The sequence below is a fragment of the Lithobates pipiens genome, unplaced genomic scaffold (genome assembly GCF_037356315.1).
Source record: "Lithobates pipiens isolate NorthernLeopardFrog02 unplaced genomic scaffold, aLitPip1_a1.2 Scaffold_8, whole genome shotgun sequence".
Taxonomy (NCBI): domain Eukaryota; kingdom Metazoa; phylum Chordata; class Amphibia; order Anura; family Ranidae; genus Lithobates; species Lithobates pipiens.
Window position 1 is genome coordinate 16,832,462 of NW_027507903.1, and position 20,222 is coordinate 16,852,683.

The 20,222-nt window shown below is 43.8% G+C and overlaps 1 protein-coding gene across 1 annotated transcript in view; it reads left to right on the forward strand.

The window, feature by feature from the left end:
* LOC143964450 (A disintegrin and metalloproteinase with thrombospondin motifs 17-like) overlaps positions 1–20,222 on the forward strand; it is a 435,585-nt gene that overhangs the window by 189,886 nt on the left and 225,477 nt on the right. The window contains exon 8 of the mRNA XM_077474178.1: positions 15,241–15,346. Within this exon, the coding sequence (XP_077330304.1) occupies positions 15,241–15,346 (106 nt within the window). The remainder of the gene's footprint in view (positions 1–15,240; positions 15,347–20,222) is intronic.

A 20,222-nucleotide genomic window follows, 5' to 3' on the forward strand; every position in this document is an offset into this window, starting at 1 on the left:
GGTGACTTCGCTGGCTCCTATGTCAGGTAAGTGACACATAATGGACTACTATGCAATGCATAGTAGTCCATTATGCTTTGCCTTTGCAGGGAATGAAAGAGGAAGTAAACCTATTAGGGTTTACTTCCTCTTTAAGTGTTACTAAACCCACAACAGTAAAAATCAGTGTGTATATGCTATAATGCATGCTTGTTATACTCGCTGTGGAACCAAAGGGGTTAATCGTCTGCCTTGTGTGAAAAGGCTCCTGTCTTCTCTGATTCTCCTCTTCTTCCACTGTCCCCAATCCATCTCCTGATAGAACAGAGCCTTGGAGGCACTCTGCACATGCTCAGTATGGTGTGTAGTGCTAGAGAGTTTTTTTTTTTTTTTCTTGGGAGAATGCATGTGATCAGCATTGTCCACACAGGGGGTCAGGGGTTGTGCATCCTCAGAGGACAGTCTGAGGAGAATGAAAATTCCTCCTGCAAGCTTTAACCAGACACTAATAGAAGTCACAAGACTGCTATATACTGCTGATAAGAAAAGGTATTTAGCAGTGTATATTTACTTAAATAATTGCATTTCCATATGGGTTGTGGTATGGATTGGCAACAAAATCAAAACGGCACCAACATCCCTGAATAGGAAGTATGTGCAGGAAGGTTTTTGGGGATTTTAAAGGTGCCAAAAACAGAATGAAACCGAAAATCTATATAAAAAAAAATGCATCTTTATTTGTACAAAGTTAATAACTTTTTGGGGATATAAAATTTGAAAAAGCAACTTTGTCTTTTGGTTGTGTCACACGGAAACGTTAATTTATTTTCTCTTTCACAGAAACGGTGACAGTATTTATCCCGACATGTTTCGCCACTAAGGGCTTCCTCAGGATTTTTCGATAGTCACTGTTCAAAAGACAAATTATACCAAAGTAATATACAGTACAGCAAAACGGTCAAAGATAAATAAATAAATGTTGTTAGCCATGTTAGAGCTCACCCAAATATTGTCTCCCAGTGCTTCCAGACAGGGACCAAAGGAGGGCACTGCAGATGGCACAAGGGACACCGTGCGGCCACAGAGGGTACACAAAGACCAAGCTATAATGTATAGTTAGTTGTAAATTACTTAAATATCGACAAAATAAAAATAAAGGACACCAAATAATGCTGGTGACACATCAAATAGGTATATAACTTTTAAGCACACTCACAGCAAAAATTGCTAATGAAGACATAACCAAAGGTGCCAGATTGGAATGCGAATGATCAAATAACTGAAAAAATAAAAAGCAAAAGAGAAATATAGTATAAGTAGGGTATAAGACACACATATGAAACTATATAAACCTCCAAAAGCAAGAGGAATATAAACTCTACAGTTTCATGTTAAAAAAGGCAACTATTTAATTTTCTATATTAAAGAAGCTAAACCAAAAAGATAAATGTTCAGCGACTAAACAAATTGGTGCCCAAGACTGCTACACATCGACTGAGTCCTTATCAAAAGGAATACATTCAGTCAGTAGCAGTTTAACAGCAATGGATATAGAAAATGTAGAATAGGTTAGCAATGTATGCTCACCCTTGGATTTCCAGCAAGATGTAAGCTGGAAGTGCCTGCTCTATATACCCTCCCTTTGGCTGGCGTCTTATGTCACCGGCCGGGTGCGAACGTGCAGACGTCGCTGCGCATGCGCCGGAATCCTGAGGTTACTGCATTGACCAGGAGACGTGGCTCAAAGGAGGGAGGAGTGACGCAGGCAAGAGTGACGGCGCCGCCACTTGCTGGAGGCCAGAGGACATTCGTGGGAACCTGCCAAGGGGAGAGAACAGCGATCAGTCCTCAGCTGTAAAGCAACCAACCACCGCTCAAAAGGGCGGGGGAGAAAGATGGTAAACCAGAAGGGTCACAGAGAAACCCATAGATGAAATTGGGGTTTTGATGAGCATAAAAAGGACGCATGGCAATGGCTAAAAATGCCACTGCTAGGATAACCCACGAGCGCCCTAGTTGTCCGTGCGGTCGCACCTGGCATCTACAGTCGCACACAGCACCCAATGAAACACCAATCCAAAGCAGGGGGAGAACAAATAGCAGAAAAACAAAAGAATGGCCAAAAAATCTAAAGGCCCAGAAATATTCTGTCTAGATGAAACAAACATGGCAAAACAAGTTACAAAAAAAAGTAAGAAATATAGCATCAATATAGAAATATCAAGAATTAACACAATATTTGGGTGAGCTCTAGATGGCTAAACATGGCTAACAACATTTATTCATTTGTTATTTCTTTGACTGTTTATTTTTGCTGTACTGTATATTATGTTAATATAATTTGTGTTTTAAACAGTGACTATCAAAAAAATCCCCTGAGCAAGCCTTTAGCGGTGAAACATGTTGGGATAAATACTCTGTCAAAGTTTCTGTGAAAGAGAAAAGAAATTAACTTTTCCATGTGACAACCAAAAGACAAGTTTCTATTTCAACTTTTATATCACCAAAAAGTTTTAGCTTTGTACAAATAAAGAGAAATGTGACCTCTTGTGATGAAAAGCAGTGATAAAGATATAGGAGTTTGTACCATCATCCAGAAATCAAGTAGTATAGAGATCGGGAGCCTGATCCCCCAACCAGGCTACCAAAAGAAAAGGGGGCAGTTGGACTATTGTGGTACAATAAAAACAATACAATAAATAATGTAACAAAAAAATATAATTATAAAAGTTACAGATGATATTATTGATGCCAAAAAACAAATCATCATTTACATATTAAAAACATAATAGCGATACACATGTATGTCACCAGTGGGTAGTCACAATAAAACAATTTATCACAGATGTCCGTTTCCTCAACTAGTTTCGCGGACATTAACCGCTTCATCGGGAGGTTATCTGATTAGATCAAAAAAGCAAAATGATGATCGAAAGATAGAAAGATACAGAATGATTACCTTACAGCATCAAGATTGAAGGAGTCTTTTAAAAATAAAGAATGGGGGAAGAGCGACAGACGTTACCCATGCTCCAGCAGGTCTCGAGCCCATAGTGCTACCACCTGATAAATAGTCCCCTGTGGCAGCTCCGGGGAGCTATATGGTGTGATGATTCTAGTCTAGATGGATAGGGTAAAAGAAATAAGTATAATATCAGCTTATCTGGGCAAAACTAGTGAAGTGAACGGAAGAAATTGTGGGAAGCGCATAAGTGAAGTTAATAGGGAGGGGGTGGGGGGGAAAGCGCATATTGCACTGGAATTATGGAAAGGGGAGGACAATGGGTAAAGTGAAGGTGACATGGGGACGTTGTACAAATAAAGATTTTTTTTTTTTTTTTTAAATAGATTTTCTGTTTTTGGCAGATTTAAAATCCCCCCCAAAAAACTTCCAGTGCATAATTGCATTTCCATGTTCTGTGTACTGTGGTCCTGGGTCCTGGGTTTAGTAACACGTTGACCCTAAAGTTTTGCATAAATAAAAGCCGTTCATTGTAAGCACCCCCCTTCCAGTGTTAGTTTGTATCCATGTAAGCTGATATTTCTGAAAGAGTGCTTGTTATTTTTGAAAAACAATAGACTTGCTAACAGGATCACCAGGTGAAAATAGAAGAAAGAGCCTAAATATGAAAACGAATGCAGCCAGCACATCTTAGCATTGGTAAGCTGCAATAAAATGCTTGCTTTTGGGTTTAATACAGCTTGAACTCTGGGATCAGCTCGTGTGCTGGTCGGGACCCCCATGAGTCCGGTCGCGGGTCCCGCGGACTCGATCGCCGTGGGCATACCTGCGATCGTCTCATGGGGTGGCTGAACGGAGAGATGCCGTTGTAAACAGCATCTCCCCGTTCTGCCTAGCAACAAGTGACGCTGATCTCTGCTCCATGTGATTGGAGCAGAGATCAGTGTTCACTAAATAAAAGCCCAGCCTCCCACAGTTAGTAACACACCCCTAGGAACACTTAACCCCTACACTGCCACCCACTGGTTAACCCCTACACTGCCACCCACTGGTTAACCCCTTCACTGCCAGTGTCATTTACACAGGAATCACTGCATTTGTATAGCAGTGATTGCTGTATAAATGACAATGGTCCCAAAAATGTCCGATGTGTCCGCCATAATGTCGCAGTCACAATAAAAATCGCTGATCGCCGCCATTACTAGTAAAAAAAAAAAAAAATTATTAATAAAAATGCCATAAAACTATCCCCTATTTTGTAAAAGCTATAACTTTTGCGAAAAACTAATCAATAATCACTTATTGCGATTTTTAAAAAAAAAATATGTAGAAGAATACGTATCAGCCTAAACTGAGGGGAAAAAAATGTTTTTTATATATTTTTGGGGGATATTTATTATAACAAAAAGTAAAAAATAATGCTTTTTTTTCAAAATTGTCGCTCTATTTTTGTTTATAGCGCAAAAAATAAAAACCGTAGGCGTGATCAAATACCACCAAAAGAAAGCTCTATTTCTGGAAAAAAAGGATGTCAATTTTGTTTGGGAGCCATGTCGCATGACCGCGCAATTGTCATTTAAAGCGATGCAGTGCCAAATTGCAAATAGTGGTCTGGTCTTTGGCCAGCAAAATGGTTCGGGGCTGAAGTGGTTGAATTAAAGTTTTTGTGCCCCAGAGTTCAGCTTTTAAAATTTTATTTTTCTAGCTGAATGCCAGAATGTCCTTAAATGCTGTTTTTAGGATTAATGACTTTGTTAAAACCATTATTCATCGTCTACTGTGCCATCACTTTGCAGAATGTAATTAAGTCTGATCCATACTCCCCCCACAATATGCATGGTGCAAAGTGCTGATTATGTGCTCTGAACATGTATATGTTGATTTGGCCTGGAGGTGAGGGCGATGGGAGGGACCGTTTAATTAGAAATCCCCAATTAGAACGTCTTTCAAAGCAGAAATGACAAAGTTTTCTTGCTGGAGGAATGTTAGCCAAAGCAAGACACTGCTTCTTTTATTTGTACCTTTTTTAGGTGCTGATTTATAAAAAAAAAACTATGTAGCCATTTGTCTTTAGTGAATCTGCATGTACATTCGTTTTGTGTGCAAATTGGGCAAAAACGAATGTTCTTTAGGCTGTTTTGTCTCGTGGATGAATGTTCCTTTATTTATGGGTCGTAGTAGAATACCACATTGTTGCCACTAGATGGTGTTGAGGAGCATAGGAAATATCATAGTTCCCAACTGTCCCTGATTACGAGGGACTGTCCCGGATTAGGAGCAATGTCCCTCTGTCCCTCTTTCCTCCTTATTTGTCCCCCATGTATATAAAATGCACTATTTATCTTTCAAAAAGTATTTGCCAGTGCTAAACCTTTCATCCGATTTCTAAATTGCTGCATTTGTTACATTGTAGGTGAGGTTGAAAAAAGACAGAAGTCCATCAAGTCCAACCTATGTGTGTGATTATATGTCAGTATTACATTGTATATCCCTGTATGTTGTGGTTGTTCAGGTGCTTTTCTAATAGTTTCTTGAAACTATCGATGCCCCCCGCTGAGACCACCGCCTGTGGAAGGGAATTCCACATCCTTGCCGCTCTTACAGTAAAGAACCCTCTACGTAGTTTAAGGTTAAACCTCTTTTCTTCTAATTTTAATGAGTGGCCACATGTCTTGTTAAACTCCCTTTTGCGAAAAAGTTTTCTCCCTATTGTGGGGTCACCAGTACGGTATTTGTATATTGAAATCATATCCCCTCTCAAGCGTCTTTTCTCCAGAGAGAATAAGTTCAGTGCTCGCAACCTTTCCTCATAACTAATATCCTCCAGACCCTTTATCAGCTTTGTTTCCCTTCTTTGTACTCGCTCCATTTCCAGTACATCCTTCCTGAGGACTGGTCCCCAGAACTGGACAGCATACTCTAGGTGCGGCCGGACCAGAGTCTTGTAGAGCGGGAGAATTATCATTTTATCTCTTGTACATTTCAAAATCCAAAATAAAGGGACAGTGGTGGTAAAATATAAGAAAGCCCTTGTGGGTTTAACTACCCCCCTTTTTTTTTTTTTTTTTGGTTCTCCTTTAAGGGCGTGTGGCAGGGGGGATGTCCTATGCCTACATACTTTTTCTAGTAGGTGTCCCTCATTCCCATCTCAAAAAGTTGGGCGATATGAAATACATATGTTTTTGTAACAAGTCCATCAGTTACTTTTACCTTCTCAATCCCCCTGACGTTCTCTAGAATTGTTACATTGTATCTGTGTTACAAAGATGTATGTATTTACTATGCTCCTCAGCTCCATCTAGTGGCCATAAAACAATACCCATAATAAAAGAACATTAAAAAGGTTGTAAAGGCAGAAGGATTTTTTTAAATTTTTTTATCTTAATGCATTCTATGCATTAAGATAAAAAAGCCTTCCGTGTGCAGCAGCCCTCCTGATACTTATCTGAGGTCCATCTCTGTCCAGTGATGTCCACAACTGTCGCAGCCATCTGAGATTCTCCCTCCTGCTTGGCAAAGTCATCTAGCCAATCAGGAGAGAGAGAGGGAGCCGGGTCGGGGCTCTGTGTCTAAATGGACACAGGGAGCTGTGACTCGGCTCGGGTGCCCCCCATAGCAAGCTGCTTGCTGTGAGGGCACTGAACAGGAGGGGAGGGGCCAGAATCACAGAAGAGGGACCCTAGAAGAGGAGGATCGGGGCTGCTCTATGGAAATCCACTGCAACAGAGGAGGTAAGTATAACATGTTTTGTTATTTTTATAGGAGAAAAAAACAAGCCTTTCCAATCACTTTAAATCTCTCCTGTGATGGTAGAGACACGTAGTAATGTCTGGGAGTGTCTAAGCAGCGTGCTAGCAGCAAGACAGACCGGGGGTGGGCGGCGGGAGCCATCTCTGGGAGTTTTTCAGCCAGACTGTAAGGTTTGTAAATGGCCTTCACTTATAGCTTTAACCACTTTCTTACCATGCTCTAACTGAAAGATGGCTACTGAGCGGCTCTGTTGTTCCAGGAGGGCAGCCATGCTGTCCTCCCAAAATCACCCCCCCTTGTGCACCCCCTGGGGGTGCGCATCTGGCGCACTCTGTGGTCGCTGTGTCTTTCAGAGCCCACACTATAGTGCGGGCAGGGGGTTGTTAAAGTAAAACAAAGGCAAAACTTTTTTTTCATTTTGAATAGAGTAAGGAAGGATTATAACCCCTGTCAGGTTTTAAACCTTTGAGGTTTTTCACCTCAATGCATTCTATGCATTTAGAAGGGAAATCGAAGGAAAAGGTAAGTGACCCAACAATGCACTAGCTTAAAGGAACCTATTTAGAAAATAAAAAACAAAGCTTTTCAACCCCTTTAAAGAAGGGTTTTCACCTCAATGCATAGAATGCATTGAGGTGAAAACCCTTCTTTAAAGGGGTTGTAAAGCAATGTTTTTTATTTTCTAAATAGGTTCCTTTAAGCTAGTGCATTGTTGTTGGTTCACTTACCTTTTCCTTTGATTTCCCTTCTAAATGTTTTTTTTTTCTTTTTCAGTATTTCTCACTTCCTGTTTCTCCTCAGTAAACTTCACACCATCATCTGAGCAGTGTTTAGTGAGCCAGAACAGCTTACTGAGGAGGAACAGGAAGTGAGAAATTCAGACAAAGAAAACAAAGGAAAAAAAACATTTAGAAGGGAAATCGAAGGAAAAGGTAAGTGAACCAACAATGCACTAGCTTAAAGGAACCTATTTAGAAAATAAAAAATTAACCTTTACAACCCCTTTAATGCTGCAGCCCCCCCCCCCCCCCGAGCCCCCGTTTTACTTAGCCTGTACCCCATACCTGCAAAAGCCGGTATGTCTCTGGTCCTGATTGGATTTGATTGATAGCAGCGCAGCCATTGGCTCCCGCTGCTGTCAATCAAATTCAATGCCCCGGGGTGCAGGGCCGAGTCATACGTTTGGTGGCTATGGACGCCGAATGCATGACTCGGGAGCACACCTGCAAGGTAACTCTCCCCCCCCCCGGGGGGAGCGCTCCTCCTGGGGGGTTATCTGATGTGGGGAGGAGCCGCGGGGACCCCAGAAGAGGATATTCGGGGCCACTCTATGCAAAACGAGCTGCACAGTGGCGGTAAGTATTCTAGGTTTGTTATTTAAAAAAACAAAAAAAAAAACAAAGCTTTAGTGTCACTTTAAATATGAGAAGCCAGGCAATTAGCATTTTTAATAGGCGGTGAGAACTGGAAGCCTGTGTAAGGACTGTATATGACCGTTTTGGAGGTCTCTGAAGACTGACCTTTATTCTTTTACGATGGTAAATGTACAAATGGGTCCCGGATGACAGGAAGCAAATGAAGCCCAGATGGTTTATCTGAGGTCACTTCAAGTGAAAATAAATGGTTTATACGAGGAGACCCTATCAGATTTTCCATGCAAGTAGTGAAATTCCGTCAGCTTTTCAGTCCAGTCTGAGGACCTGTCCCGGGGTAACCTATGGAGAAGCCGACTGTGTGGAAACTGTGTGTAACCCGGCTAACAAGTGTATACAGGCCTGTCATTCACCGCGTATCTACAGATCTGTCTGAATGAAGCAATGCTACTGTTCTACAGAGAGAAGCCGCTGATATCAAATGTGCAAGCTTTCATTTTCTGCTCCCGGGAATTCGATGTGAATGAGGGTTTAATTAAATTCAGACTTATTTGATGCCTGTAAGAAACAAGCCCGGTACATGGATCTCTGTGTCGGGGCAAGCAGCTATTTAAAGGCTTTGGTCACCTTTTCCAAAAAAACTGTCTATGCAGGTAAGGAGTGTCTGCAGATGGAAACAAATTGTGCAGCTTTTGACTAAAGATGAATAAAGCCCTTGCTATAGGTGTAGTTGTAAGAAATGTACAGTATGAGCTAAAATGAGAAGACCATTGAATGTGCGTGTAGGCACATGTAGTGTGGCCTCCTTGCAAGGGTGGTGCTGTGCAGCGAGCGCCGGGTGGGAGAGCGGAGAACGAGGGGGAGCCCATGTCACTCTAATGCCCCGTACACACAATCTGACTTTGTTCGAGGGTTGTTGGCTCCAACTTGTCTTGCATACGCACCGTCACACAAACGTTGGCCAACAATTACAAATGTGGGATTGTGGTGACGTTCGAGGCGAGAAAAAGGAAGTTCAATAGCCTGTGCGGCTTCTGTATGCGTGAACTTTTTTGTGCGTTTGAACTTGTGTACACACGATCGGAAATTCCGACAACAAGCTTTTGTTGGTGGAAAATTTGAGAACCTGCTAGCCAACATTTTGTTGGCGGAAAGTCAGACGACAAATGTTCGATGGAGTATACACGCGGTCGGGCTTTCAGCCAACAAGCTCACATCCAACATTTGTGTGTACGGGGCAAGAGGCCTCCATATGCGTCATCAAGGGAGCAGCTGTACAAATGGATGACCCCCGCAGCCTTTTTTGGTGTAGGCAGTGCTAATAAATAGTACTGTCCCCCTTCAGTTGGCATGCATTTTGCAAGTGGTTAGGTCAAGGCCACTGGCTAGGGCCAGACCATTTAGCACAGGGGTCTCAAACTGGTGGCCCTCCAGCTGTTGCCAAACTACAAGTCCCATCATGCCTCTGCCTGTGGGAGTCATGCTTGTAACTGTCAGCCTTGCAATGCCTCATGGGAATTGTAGTTTCTCAACAGCTGGAGGGCCGCCAGTTTGAGACCCCTGATTTAGCATATGGAGAGGTTCCTGTGGAGGAGGGACAGATTAAGGACCTTCTCTGTGTCTTGGAATGCAGCCCTTCCTGTTTGAATATCTGTAGCGGTCTGCCTCACAGCCACCTCCTCTGTCGGATACTGTCGGCTATCAACTGTGTGTAGATCTTCACAGTGTGGTTCATTGTAAGTACCCTAGCCAGTGCGGATATGTAAGCCACCACTGTTGTACTTCTTCAAATGTTGCCGTTAATATAAGTTAACCTGGTCTCCATGTGAGTTCTCTTCCCTGGTGGGCACTGGCTACTGCTTAAGAAATTTAAATCCTCTCCTCCTCCTCCCCCCTCTCCCATCTTCTCCTCTCCCTCCTCCCTCTCCCATCTTCTCCTCCTTGTCTTCCCTCTCCCTCCTCCTCTCTCTCCCTCCTTCTTCTTCCATCTTCTCCTCCTCCTCCCTCCTCCCATCTTCTCCTCCTCCTCCTCCCTCCTCCCATCTTCTCCTCCTCCCATCTTCTCCCCTTCTTTCCTCCTCCCATCTTCTCCCCTTCTTTCCTCCTCCCATCTTCTCCCCTTCTTTCCTCCCATCTTCTCCCCTTCTTCCCTCCTCCCATCTTCTCCCCTTCTTACCTCCTCCCATCTTCTCCCCTTCTTACCTCCTCCCATCTTCTCCCCTTCTTACCTCCTCCCATCTTCTCCCCTTCTTCCCTCCTCCCATCTTCTCCCCTTCTTCCCTCCTCTCATCTTCTCCCCTTCTTCCCTCCTCCCATCTTCTCCCCTTCTTCCCTCCTCCCATCTTCTCCCCTTCTTACCTCCTCCCATCTTCTCCCCTTCTTACCTCCTCCCATCTTCTCCCCTTCTTACCTCCTCCCATCTTCTCCCCTTCTTCCCTCCTCCCATCTTCTCCCCTTCTTCCCTCCTCTCATCTTCTCCCCTTCTTCCCTCCTCCCATCTTCTCCCCTTCTTCCCTCCTCCCATCTTCTCCCCTTCTTCCCTCCTCCCATCTTCTCCCCTTCTTCCCTCCTCCCATCTTCTCCCCCTCTTCCCTCCTCCCATCTTCTCCCCCTCTTCCCTCCTCCCATCTTCTCCTCCTCTTCCCTCCTCCCATCTTCTCCTCCTCTTCCCTCCTCCCATCTTCTCCTCCTGTTCCCTCCTCCCATCTTCTCCTCCTCTTCCCTCCTCCCATCTTCTCCTCCTCTTCCCTCCTCCCATCTTCTCCATTCCATGTCTTCTTCCTCCTCTAGTCCCATCTCCTCCATCCCATGCCATCACTGTTGATGTTGGAGCCATAAGCGGAGAGGAGGTTGAAGGAGTCCAGGCTCTGGGAGATGCAGGGGATGCTGTGCCCGCTGATGCCCGCCTCTTTGGGTGTCAGGGAGACGGTGGCAGTCTAAATCAGAGGTCTCCAAACTTTCTAAACAAAGGGACAATTTACTGTCCATCAGAATTTACAGGGGCAAGACTGTGGCCAGTGGGAGTAGACCATGCCTCAGCATTAGTGAGAATAGAAAGTGCCCCAGGCTTGGTGGGCTATGGGAGTTGTACAGGATACCGAGGATGGGTGCTAGGTTTTGCCCATACTTGGGTTGTGGTCCTCCCTTAAGGCAGATGGTTTCTGGTGTATTCGGGGGTCCTCAACCGTGCAGGTTGAGAAGTTCCAGGACAGTGCAATAATAAAGATGAGGACTGACTTACAGTCTTCGCATTAACTACCTGTTTAAGACCTGAAAGAACCTCTGGTCTTGAAAAGGGGCAAGCTTTATCTGCAGCTTTATCTGAAGCAAATACTTAGAAGACAGGAAGCTTCTAGTGCAGGTGGGGTGAGTAGTAGGAGTTTGGAGAGGAGGCACCTGCCTATGCTGCACGTTGGCTGGAAACTGCTGAAAACTGTTCAGTCGGGGCAGATCCTGCTGGTGGGTAAACTGCTTATGTGACTGATACCTTATGTTTCATTTGCGCTTAAGATAAATGGACTTTTTTTGTTGTCTCTTTGTTGGCGTTAAGCTATTTACATTTGCTGCTGAAAGCACCATTTTTTGTCTGCCTTGAAGAAAACGAATAGCTTTGCACGTGATCCTGAAGCATTATTACAGTAGCTAGCACCCCTGAACCTTACAGAGTAAAAAAATAAAATATGCCTGTGTTCAGCAGGAGCAGGAATAATGCTCCATCGTTGGTGTCAGCGTAATGAATAGTGCCCCATTGTTGGTTGCAGTGGAAGGAATAGTGACCCATTGTTGGTGTCGGTGGAATGAGTAGTGCCCCATTGTTGGTGTCAGTGGAAAGAATAGTGCCCCATTGTTGGTGTCAGTGGGAGGAATAGTAGTGCCCCATTGTTGGTTGCAGTGGAAGGAATAGTGCCCCATTGTTGGTGACAGTGGAAGGAATAGTACCCCATTGTTGGTGGCAGTGGAAGGTATAGTGCCCCATTGTTGGTGGCAATGGAAGGAATAATGCCCCATTGTTGGTTGCAGCGGAAGGAATAGTGCCCCAATTGTGTATATATAGCAGTGGAAGAAATGGTGCCTCATCATTGGTGTCAGTGGAATAGTACCTCATTTCAGTGACATTAACCATTAACCCTTTAGTGCTGGTGCCTCCCGCCCCTTTAAAACATTCCAAAAGCGGGGAGGCAGACGTTTGGGTCATGTGATTGGCTGTCACATGATCGCAAGGCTCCCGATAGCGAGCATGCAGCGGGACCTTACCGATCCCCGCCAGCTAATGTGTTTGGAGCGTGCGTGGAGAATGCTCTCAGTACGGCAAGTAGTTGACACAGGGCCACACATATGCCGCCACTCGGCATTAGGACCCACCCTCTGAGAGGCCACAAATATGTGTACTGTCGATACCAAGGAGTTAATAGTGCCCGAGATCAGTGGGTGGGACAGTGCCCAAAGGGTTAGATAAAGAACGATAAGGGCCACTTCTGGCCCACGGGTGGGGTTTGGAGATCACTGGTCTAGATGGCAAACTCATGTACTATATCAGGAAAGGTTGGCATACACGGGACTCACCAAATATGTACACAATCAGTGTAAGACCTGGTTTTCTGTATCTGTTCAAACATGAGTTTTTGTGCAACTGTATATAGATGCCAGGTTCTTGTTGATAGTGATTCTTCGAAATAGGTAGGTTATTCCTAGTCTTTGCAGCTTTTTCTTTTTTTTTATGCTGGAAATCACCATATCTACTTTGAAAACTTTTATTCAGCTGCCGGGACAGCTGGAGCTTGACCTCTAACACCAATATCAGTTACACATAGGGGAGTAGCTGTTGGCAGTATGATAATTGTGCATTTATTAAGGCCTTTCCCATGGTGACCAGTTGGGGGGGGAATATTGAGTCATGTGTTTATGTGCCCTCGCTGACTCGCCAGTAACCTAGCATTATGGTACTGTACTGTGCAATGTGCACTTGGCTTGCAATTTGCAAATTCACTTGGCAATTTACTTTGGTTTATAAGGCATAATCTGATTTTCTTGGTATTCCATACACAGTCTGAAATATATTTACTGACAGAAATAAAATTGTTCAAACTAGTTTTCCTACTTATCGTCCAAAATAGCTTTAAGTGATACGTTTTTCGTGTTAATTTAACCACTTTCAGACCGGACCAATTTGCTGGTCAAAGACCAGACCACTTTTTGCGATTCGGCACTGCGTCGCTTTAACTGACAATTGGGCGGTCGTGCGACGTGGCTCCCAAACAAAATTGACGTCCTTTTTTCCCCACAAATAGAGCTTTCTTTTGGTGGTATTTGATCACCTCTGCGGTTTTTATTTTTTGCTCTATAAACAAAAATAGAGCGTCAATTTTGAAAAAAACACATTATTTTTTACTTTTTGTTATAATAAATATATAAAAAAACATTTTTTTCCCTCAGTTTAGGCTGATACGTATTCTTCTACATATTTTTGGTAAAAAAAAATCGCAGTAAGCGATTATTGATTGGTTTGCGCAAAAGTTATAGCGTTTACAAAATAGGGATAGTTTTATAGCATTTTTATTAATAATTTTTTATTTATTTTTTTACTAGTAATGGCGGCGATCAGCGATTTTTTTATTGTGACTACGACATTGTGGGGGACCCATCGGACATTTTTGACACATTTTTGGGACCATTGTCATTTATACAGTAATCACTGCTAAATAAATGCAGTGATTCCTGTGTAAATGACACTGGCAGTGAAGGGGTTAACCAGTGGGTGGCAGTGTAGGGGTTAAGTGTTCCTAGGGGCGTGTTACTAACTGTGGGGGGGGGTTGGGCTTTCATTTAGTGAACACTGATCTCTGCTCCAATCACATGGAGCAGAGATCAGCGTCACTAGTTGCTAGGCAGAATGGAGAAATGTTGTTTACAACGGCACTTCTCCATTCGGCCTCTCCGTGAGACGATCGCGGGGATGCCCGCGGCGATCGAGTCCGTGGGTCCCGCGACCGGACTCACGGGGGTCCCGACCAGCGCGGGAGTGCGCCGCCGGCGGCGCGCTCCCGATGGCAGGGCGGCAAATTTAAAGGGACGTACATGTACGCCCATTTGCCTGCCTGTGCCATTCTGTCGACGTACATCGTCGTGCGCTGGTCGGCAAGTGGTTAAGGGTATATAGGTATCGAACAGGTCCGTTTCACATGCACATCTACAAACCTCTACCACAAAGAGCAGCAATTCTCAACCAGGGTTCCTTCAGTATTGGGCCATTTCTGCCTCTCGGATAAGTTCCCACTCACACCATTGATCTTTTTAGCTATCTGTAAGGAGGTAATTCTTCCCAATGACCACAAGTGTAACGAGCATTCTTCCCACCGACCATCACACTAATGTATCATAATTTGTAGACTTCTAATTTTTAGCAGGGTTTCCCTGAGACTGGAGAACTATTTCAAGGGTTCCTCTGTGTTGAAAAAGTTGAGAAAGGCTCAACGCATGCCTTTCTTCTAAAAATAGTAATTATCTGGCTATAATGGTGGCCCACTGGCTTCAGTACTTTGAGTCCCGTACTTGAAAAACAAAAGCCACCCTTGCATGTCTGTGGAGCTTTTTTGTATGTTCTATAATTTGTAGTTTTAATTTCAACCTTGAATTTTTGGAGTCTTGTCTTGTAATCATAGTGCCAAAGGGAACTGCTGCTCAAAACCTGCACATCTCTGTGGTTTATGGTGCCGGCTGGTGAAGCTTTGCAATGCTCCCCACATGGAATGAACAAACAAGGCAGCCTCTCTCCAATGGCATTGGTCTTTACAAAGCTTTATTATTTCAGGACTGGATCGCAGAAGAGTCCAAGATCATGATGATTAAGCACTTTTTGGGTGAAACTTGTCAGAGCTGGGCCTGGTCTGGGTGGACCCTTCTGTGATCTGGTCCTGGAATAATAAAGCTTTGTGAAGGCCAATGTCATTGGAGTGTGACTGACTTCTTTGTTCATTGCCTTGAACCATGATGGTCACGCAACACTCGCACCTACAACTTCATTAGAAAAAATGGTATCCATTTCAATTCCTTTTACTGTGATCACCGTTTTGTGCTCCAAAACAATACTATCCTTTTTACTCTGGTAATGTGTCAATAAATTAAAAATGTATGACATTGATGTTTACAAGCTTTAATCGTCTTTCCATTTATCTACAGGAATCGCCTACCTTGGGGGAGCATGCAGCGCTAAACGTAAATGTGTCCTGGCAGAAGATAATGGTCTTAATTTGGCCTTCACTATAGCTCATGAGCTTGGCCACAAGTAAGATTTTACAAAATTTTTAATCACAGTACTTTTTTGTTGTGTGCAAAGTCATGTTATATGGTTTTTCCTAAACCACTGGGAAGGGAAAGTATTGAGTAACTGAAAAAATGTAATATATTTTTTAAAAAGTTGCATTGTCCTTTATACAGTCGCATGGGATTCTTGGATCTAGTCTAATGCCGCGTACACACAATCGGAATTCCGGACAGAAAAAGACAGATGAGAACTTTTCATCGGAAAATGCGAGCGTGTGTACGCTCCATCGGAATTTAGCTGTCCGAATTTCCGCCTGCCAAAAATTGATGGCATGTTCTCAATTTTCCCGACGGAAAAACTTTCTATCGGTAATTCCGACACGCCAAAAATCAGGCATGCTCAGATTTAACTACGAGACAGAAGCTATTGGCTACTGGCTATTGAACTTCCTTTTTCTAGTCCCGTCGTACGTGTTGTACGTCACCGCGTTATAAATCGGAATTTGATGTGACCGCGTGTAGGCAAGACAGCTTGAGCCGAATTCCGTCGGGAAAACCATCAGAGCTTTTTCCAACGAGAATTCCGATCGTGTGTACGCGGCATAAGGCTTGCATATGTAGATGGGCAAATGTGGCATTCGGCACACTCAGCTTGCATTCGAGATCAGTTTCATATCCTTAGGATTGATTTCATAAAAGTTCTTTCATAGGTGCTTCTGATGTTCATCTGACTTCTAACCTGTTTTATCTACTTTTGAAGACCTTTCTACCTATCAAAGAGACAACAGGGAGAGCAGGTGAAATCCCTACAGTGACAGTTGTCACTAAAACATGAGTATCTTCTAGGAGAATTCCCCTCTACTTGGGTATAGTGGTAGTTCTAAAATTTCAGATTTCCGTTCTCTCCTGGTGACAGTGGTTCCCATGACATAAGGTGAGGGTGAGTCTCCCCACAGGGACGCAGACCGCAATAAAGAACGTCAGAATTTCCAACCCTGCTCCTCTCTATTCTAAAATAAAAAAAATAAAACCCTTTGCTTTGGGTGTACTATCACTCAAAAGCATGTTACCTAATAGCTTTACATGGTGGATTGAAAACGGAATTCGCTGGGTCAATGACCTACTCTATTTGTGGCCGTAAAAATCTTGAGAGGATCTCTATTCCCAAAACCAAATATCCTTAGGAAAATACTTCATATACTCGTATACTGCTTGCATCACATTTGCTCTAAAGATCCTGGTCTATTCCTCTGCCTTCATCCTAAAGATTTTCAGCTGATCTGTATTTATACTTCAGAATAGAAGCATGACTAGAACCTTTCCGGACCGTAGAAGGGCCTCCCTGACCCCGGTAGTGCAACCCTGGTAGTTATGCCACTGGCGTCAGTAGTTTTTTTTATTTTTGTTATTTGATTTTATTGTGTATTTTATTTTTTATAATATATATATATATATAATCAAGAAGGATTGCTGTTTGATGCTTTTTGATGAAAAGATTAAAACATCCAAGGTATACAGGCAGTCGTAGTATACTTTGGATGTTTTAATCTTTTCATTAAAACACTTTTTGTGCAGCAATCCCTCTTGATTTTTCTTGATTTTTTTATATGATATAAACCCTTGGGAAGGCTTGATTGCTTTATGCAATGACCGACGTGCACCTCACCCTCTGCAATATATATAAATATATATATATATATATATATATATATATATATATATAATACATATATATATATATATATATACATATACGTATGTATGTATGTATGTATGTGTGTGTGTGTCTGTTTGTATGTGCATATACCCCTCTCATTTTTGTGAATATTTTCTTCTATCTTTTAATGTGGCAACACTGAAGAAATGACACTTGTCTACAATGTAAAGTAGTGAGTGTACAGCTTGTATAACAGTGTAAATTTGCTGTCCCCTCAAAATAACTCAACACACAGCCATTAATGTCTAAACCGCTGGCAACAAAAGTGAGTACACCCCTAAGTGAAACTGTCCAAATTGGGCCCAATTAGCCATTTTCCCTCCTTGGTGTCATGTGACTCGTTAGTGTTACAAGGTCTCAGGTGTGAATGGGGAGCAGTTGTGTTAAATTTGGCGTTATCGCTCTCTCTCTCTCTCATACTGGTCACTGGAAGTTCAACGTGGCACCTCATGTCGGCAGCTGAAGCAGAGCAATCGCTCGGCTGCCGCCGCCATTCTCGTTGAGGGAATCGGGAAGTTAATGGTTGTGGCTTCACTTCCAGTGTCCCTAGAGCGCATATGCGAAATGCGATGCACGTCGTAAGTGGTCCCCACTATCTCCTGGAACCTGTGTGTTTCCCAGGAGACAGCGAGGGGGGGGGGGGTGCGGGAAGGGGCATGACTCCCGTGGGATTCTATTCCCGGAAGTGGGTGCAGATACCTGCTGTGATGAAGTGAGTGATTATCGTCGCATAGCTCTCCGTTCCCCTGGACGTCCACCCGTCTGTCGTGAGTGCAACAGAGGATGCTCGGGATAGTTCATCCACAATATTTTTTCTTCTCCTGCTCATAAAGATCTGGCACAATCTTTTCGCTGAAGTGGGTACACGACGGGATGTCGTAACGTGGCTCAAGCACTTTCAGCATGTGTTTAAAGCCCTCGTTTTGCACAACCAAATATGGCCTCATGTCTGCACCTATAAACACACCAATAGCTTTTGTGATGGCTTTAGCCCGGTCCGATTGTGCAACAAGGGGCTGCTTAAATGCCGTGGCGATAAGCGGTTGTTGTACAGCTTTCGTTTTCACTCCTGTCAGGGAAACACCGGGGTGATATCGCTTCAAATGCATGGCCATGCTTGACGTGTTTCCAGTGTCATATGGCTTTCTTGTGCCACAGTGCCTACACACCGTCACGGTTTTATCCACTAACCTCTTTCCTTCATCATATTTGACAGGGAAGCCAAAATGCTCCCATACAGGGGATTTAAATGACATGGGGCGTTCAAGCTGTTCGCCATGACCACACTGTGTGGACTGATTCCTTCCCCAAAGTAGAGGCAGGATGTGGAGGTGATTCGGTAGCCTGGAGGACGTTCCAGGGGAGGACGGGACACTGGGCACAGCGGGCAGTCGGTCTCCCGACTCGCCAGTCAGGGAAGGCAGGGGAGCTCACCTGGGAAAAAGGAAAGAAACTGCGCTAAGACCTAGAAGCGAACATGTGTGACCGACCACAAAAATCGCTGAAAACTCAGTGAAAGCAGCAATCCTTCCACACAAAACCCCAATACAGCGAATAAAAAGAGAAAAAAAATAGGATCGGGACAGGGCCCCCCATTCCACGGCAGAGACAGGGACCCCCGCTCAAATGGAACTGACTTCTAAATAGTCTAAAAGTTATACAAATGCTGCAATTGATAGTGAAAGCAACAAAACCCTTTGTCATATTAGTACTCCAAAGCAGAGGTGTGTAGAGAAGTTATAAACAACATCAAATCCCCCTGTGATGGAATCCATGTGCTCCTCTAAAACGCTATAACTTCACCGATCCACCTCGTGAAAGCCCCTTCTGCTTAGTGCTGCTACCAGAAGTTTTAATACACAGCACCTTTTAAGATGTCTTTCCACTTGCTTTTATCACTCAGTTGTGGTGGGCACTTCAATACTCCATAACAGATACAAGGCATTGAAGGCACAATGATGTGATAAAAATTACATGTAAACATACAAGGGAATGCTCGGCACATTGTTTATTTAAATAAAAGGTATACCACCATCTCCCCCCCCCCCCCAATAAAATGCAGCTTATTACAAGCATAAAAACATAGTCAGCATATCGCTGATGATTTGCGACAAGCTCACCACCGATCAAAGTTCCTCCAAACAGACCGCCGTGATGAGTCCCGGGATGGCGCCCATCGTGCCGCGCTGATGGGTCGCAACATGATTGGCGTCATCCCGGGGACTCATCACGGCGGTCGTTTTGGAGGAATTTTGATTGGTGGTGAGCTTGGCGCAAATCAGTGATACGCTGACTATGTTTTTATGCTTGTATGAAGCTGCATTTTATTGGGGGGGAGATAGTGTTATACCTTTTATTTAAATAAACAATCTCCCCCCAATAAAATGCAGCTTATTACAAGCATAAAAACATAGTCAGCATATCGCTGATGATTTGCGCCAAGCTCACCACCGATCAAAGTTCCGCCAAACAGACCGCCGTGATGAGTCCCGGGATGACGCCTATTGGCGCAAATCATCAGTGATATGCAATGTTTTTATGCTTGTAATAAGCTGCATTTTATTGGGGGGGGGGGGGGAAGATAGTGTTATACCTTTTATATAAATAAACAATGTGGCTGTGCCGAGCATTCCCTTGTATTTTTACATGTAATTTTTATCTCATCATTGCCTTCAATGCCTGCCAGTGCCCTTGTACCTGTTATGGAGTATTTAAGTGCCCACCACAACTGAATGATAAAAGCAAGTGGAAAGGCTTAGATAGGATTAGATAATCACTAACTACTATCTAATAGATAGTAGTTAGTTATTAGGTTAGATTAGGTAATAGATGTAGTGGTACCGGCATAAAAGAAGTTTGGAATGAGGGCAGGCAAGGCATCCAGCGTGACTCCTCTGGAATTCCTTCACTTGGGCTGACACAGGCTGAACAACTTGCGCTGGGGGTGACGCCGGGTGTACCAAGATGGCCGCCCGCTCTGAAGCTAGACGCTGATTGCATGGGGTGCCGATCCGAACAGGTCGGCCCGTTCGGATCACGGATCGGTCACGATCCGTTGCACCCCTACCGGAAAATAATGGTGGCCACACAAAATATTGACACTTTGGGCCCAATTTGGACATTTTCACTTAGGGGTGTACTCACTTTTGTTGCCAGCGGTTTAGGCATTAATGGCTCTGTG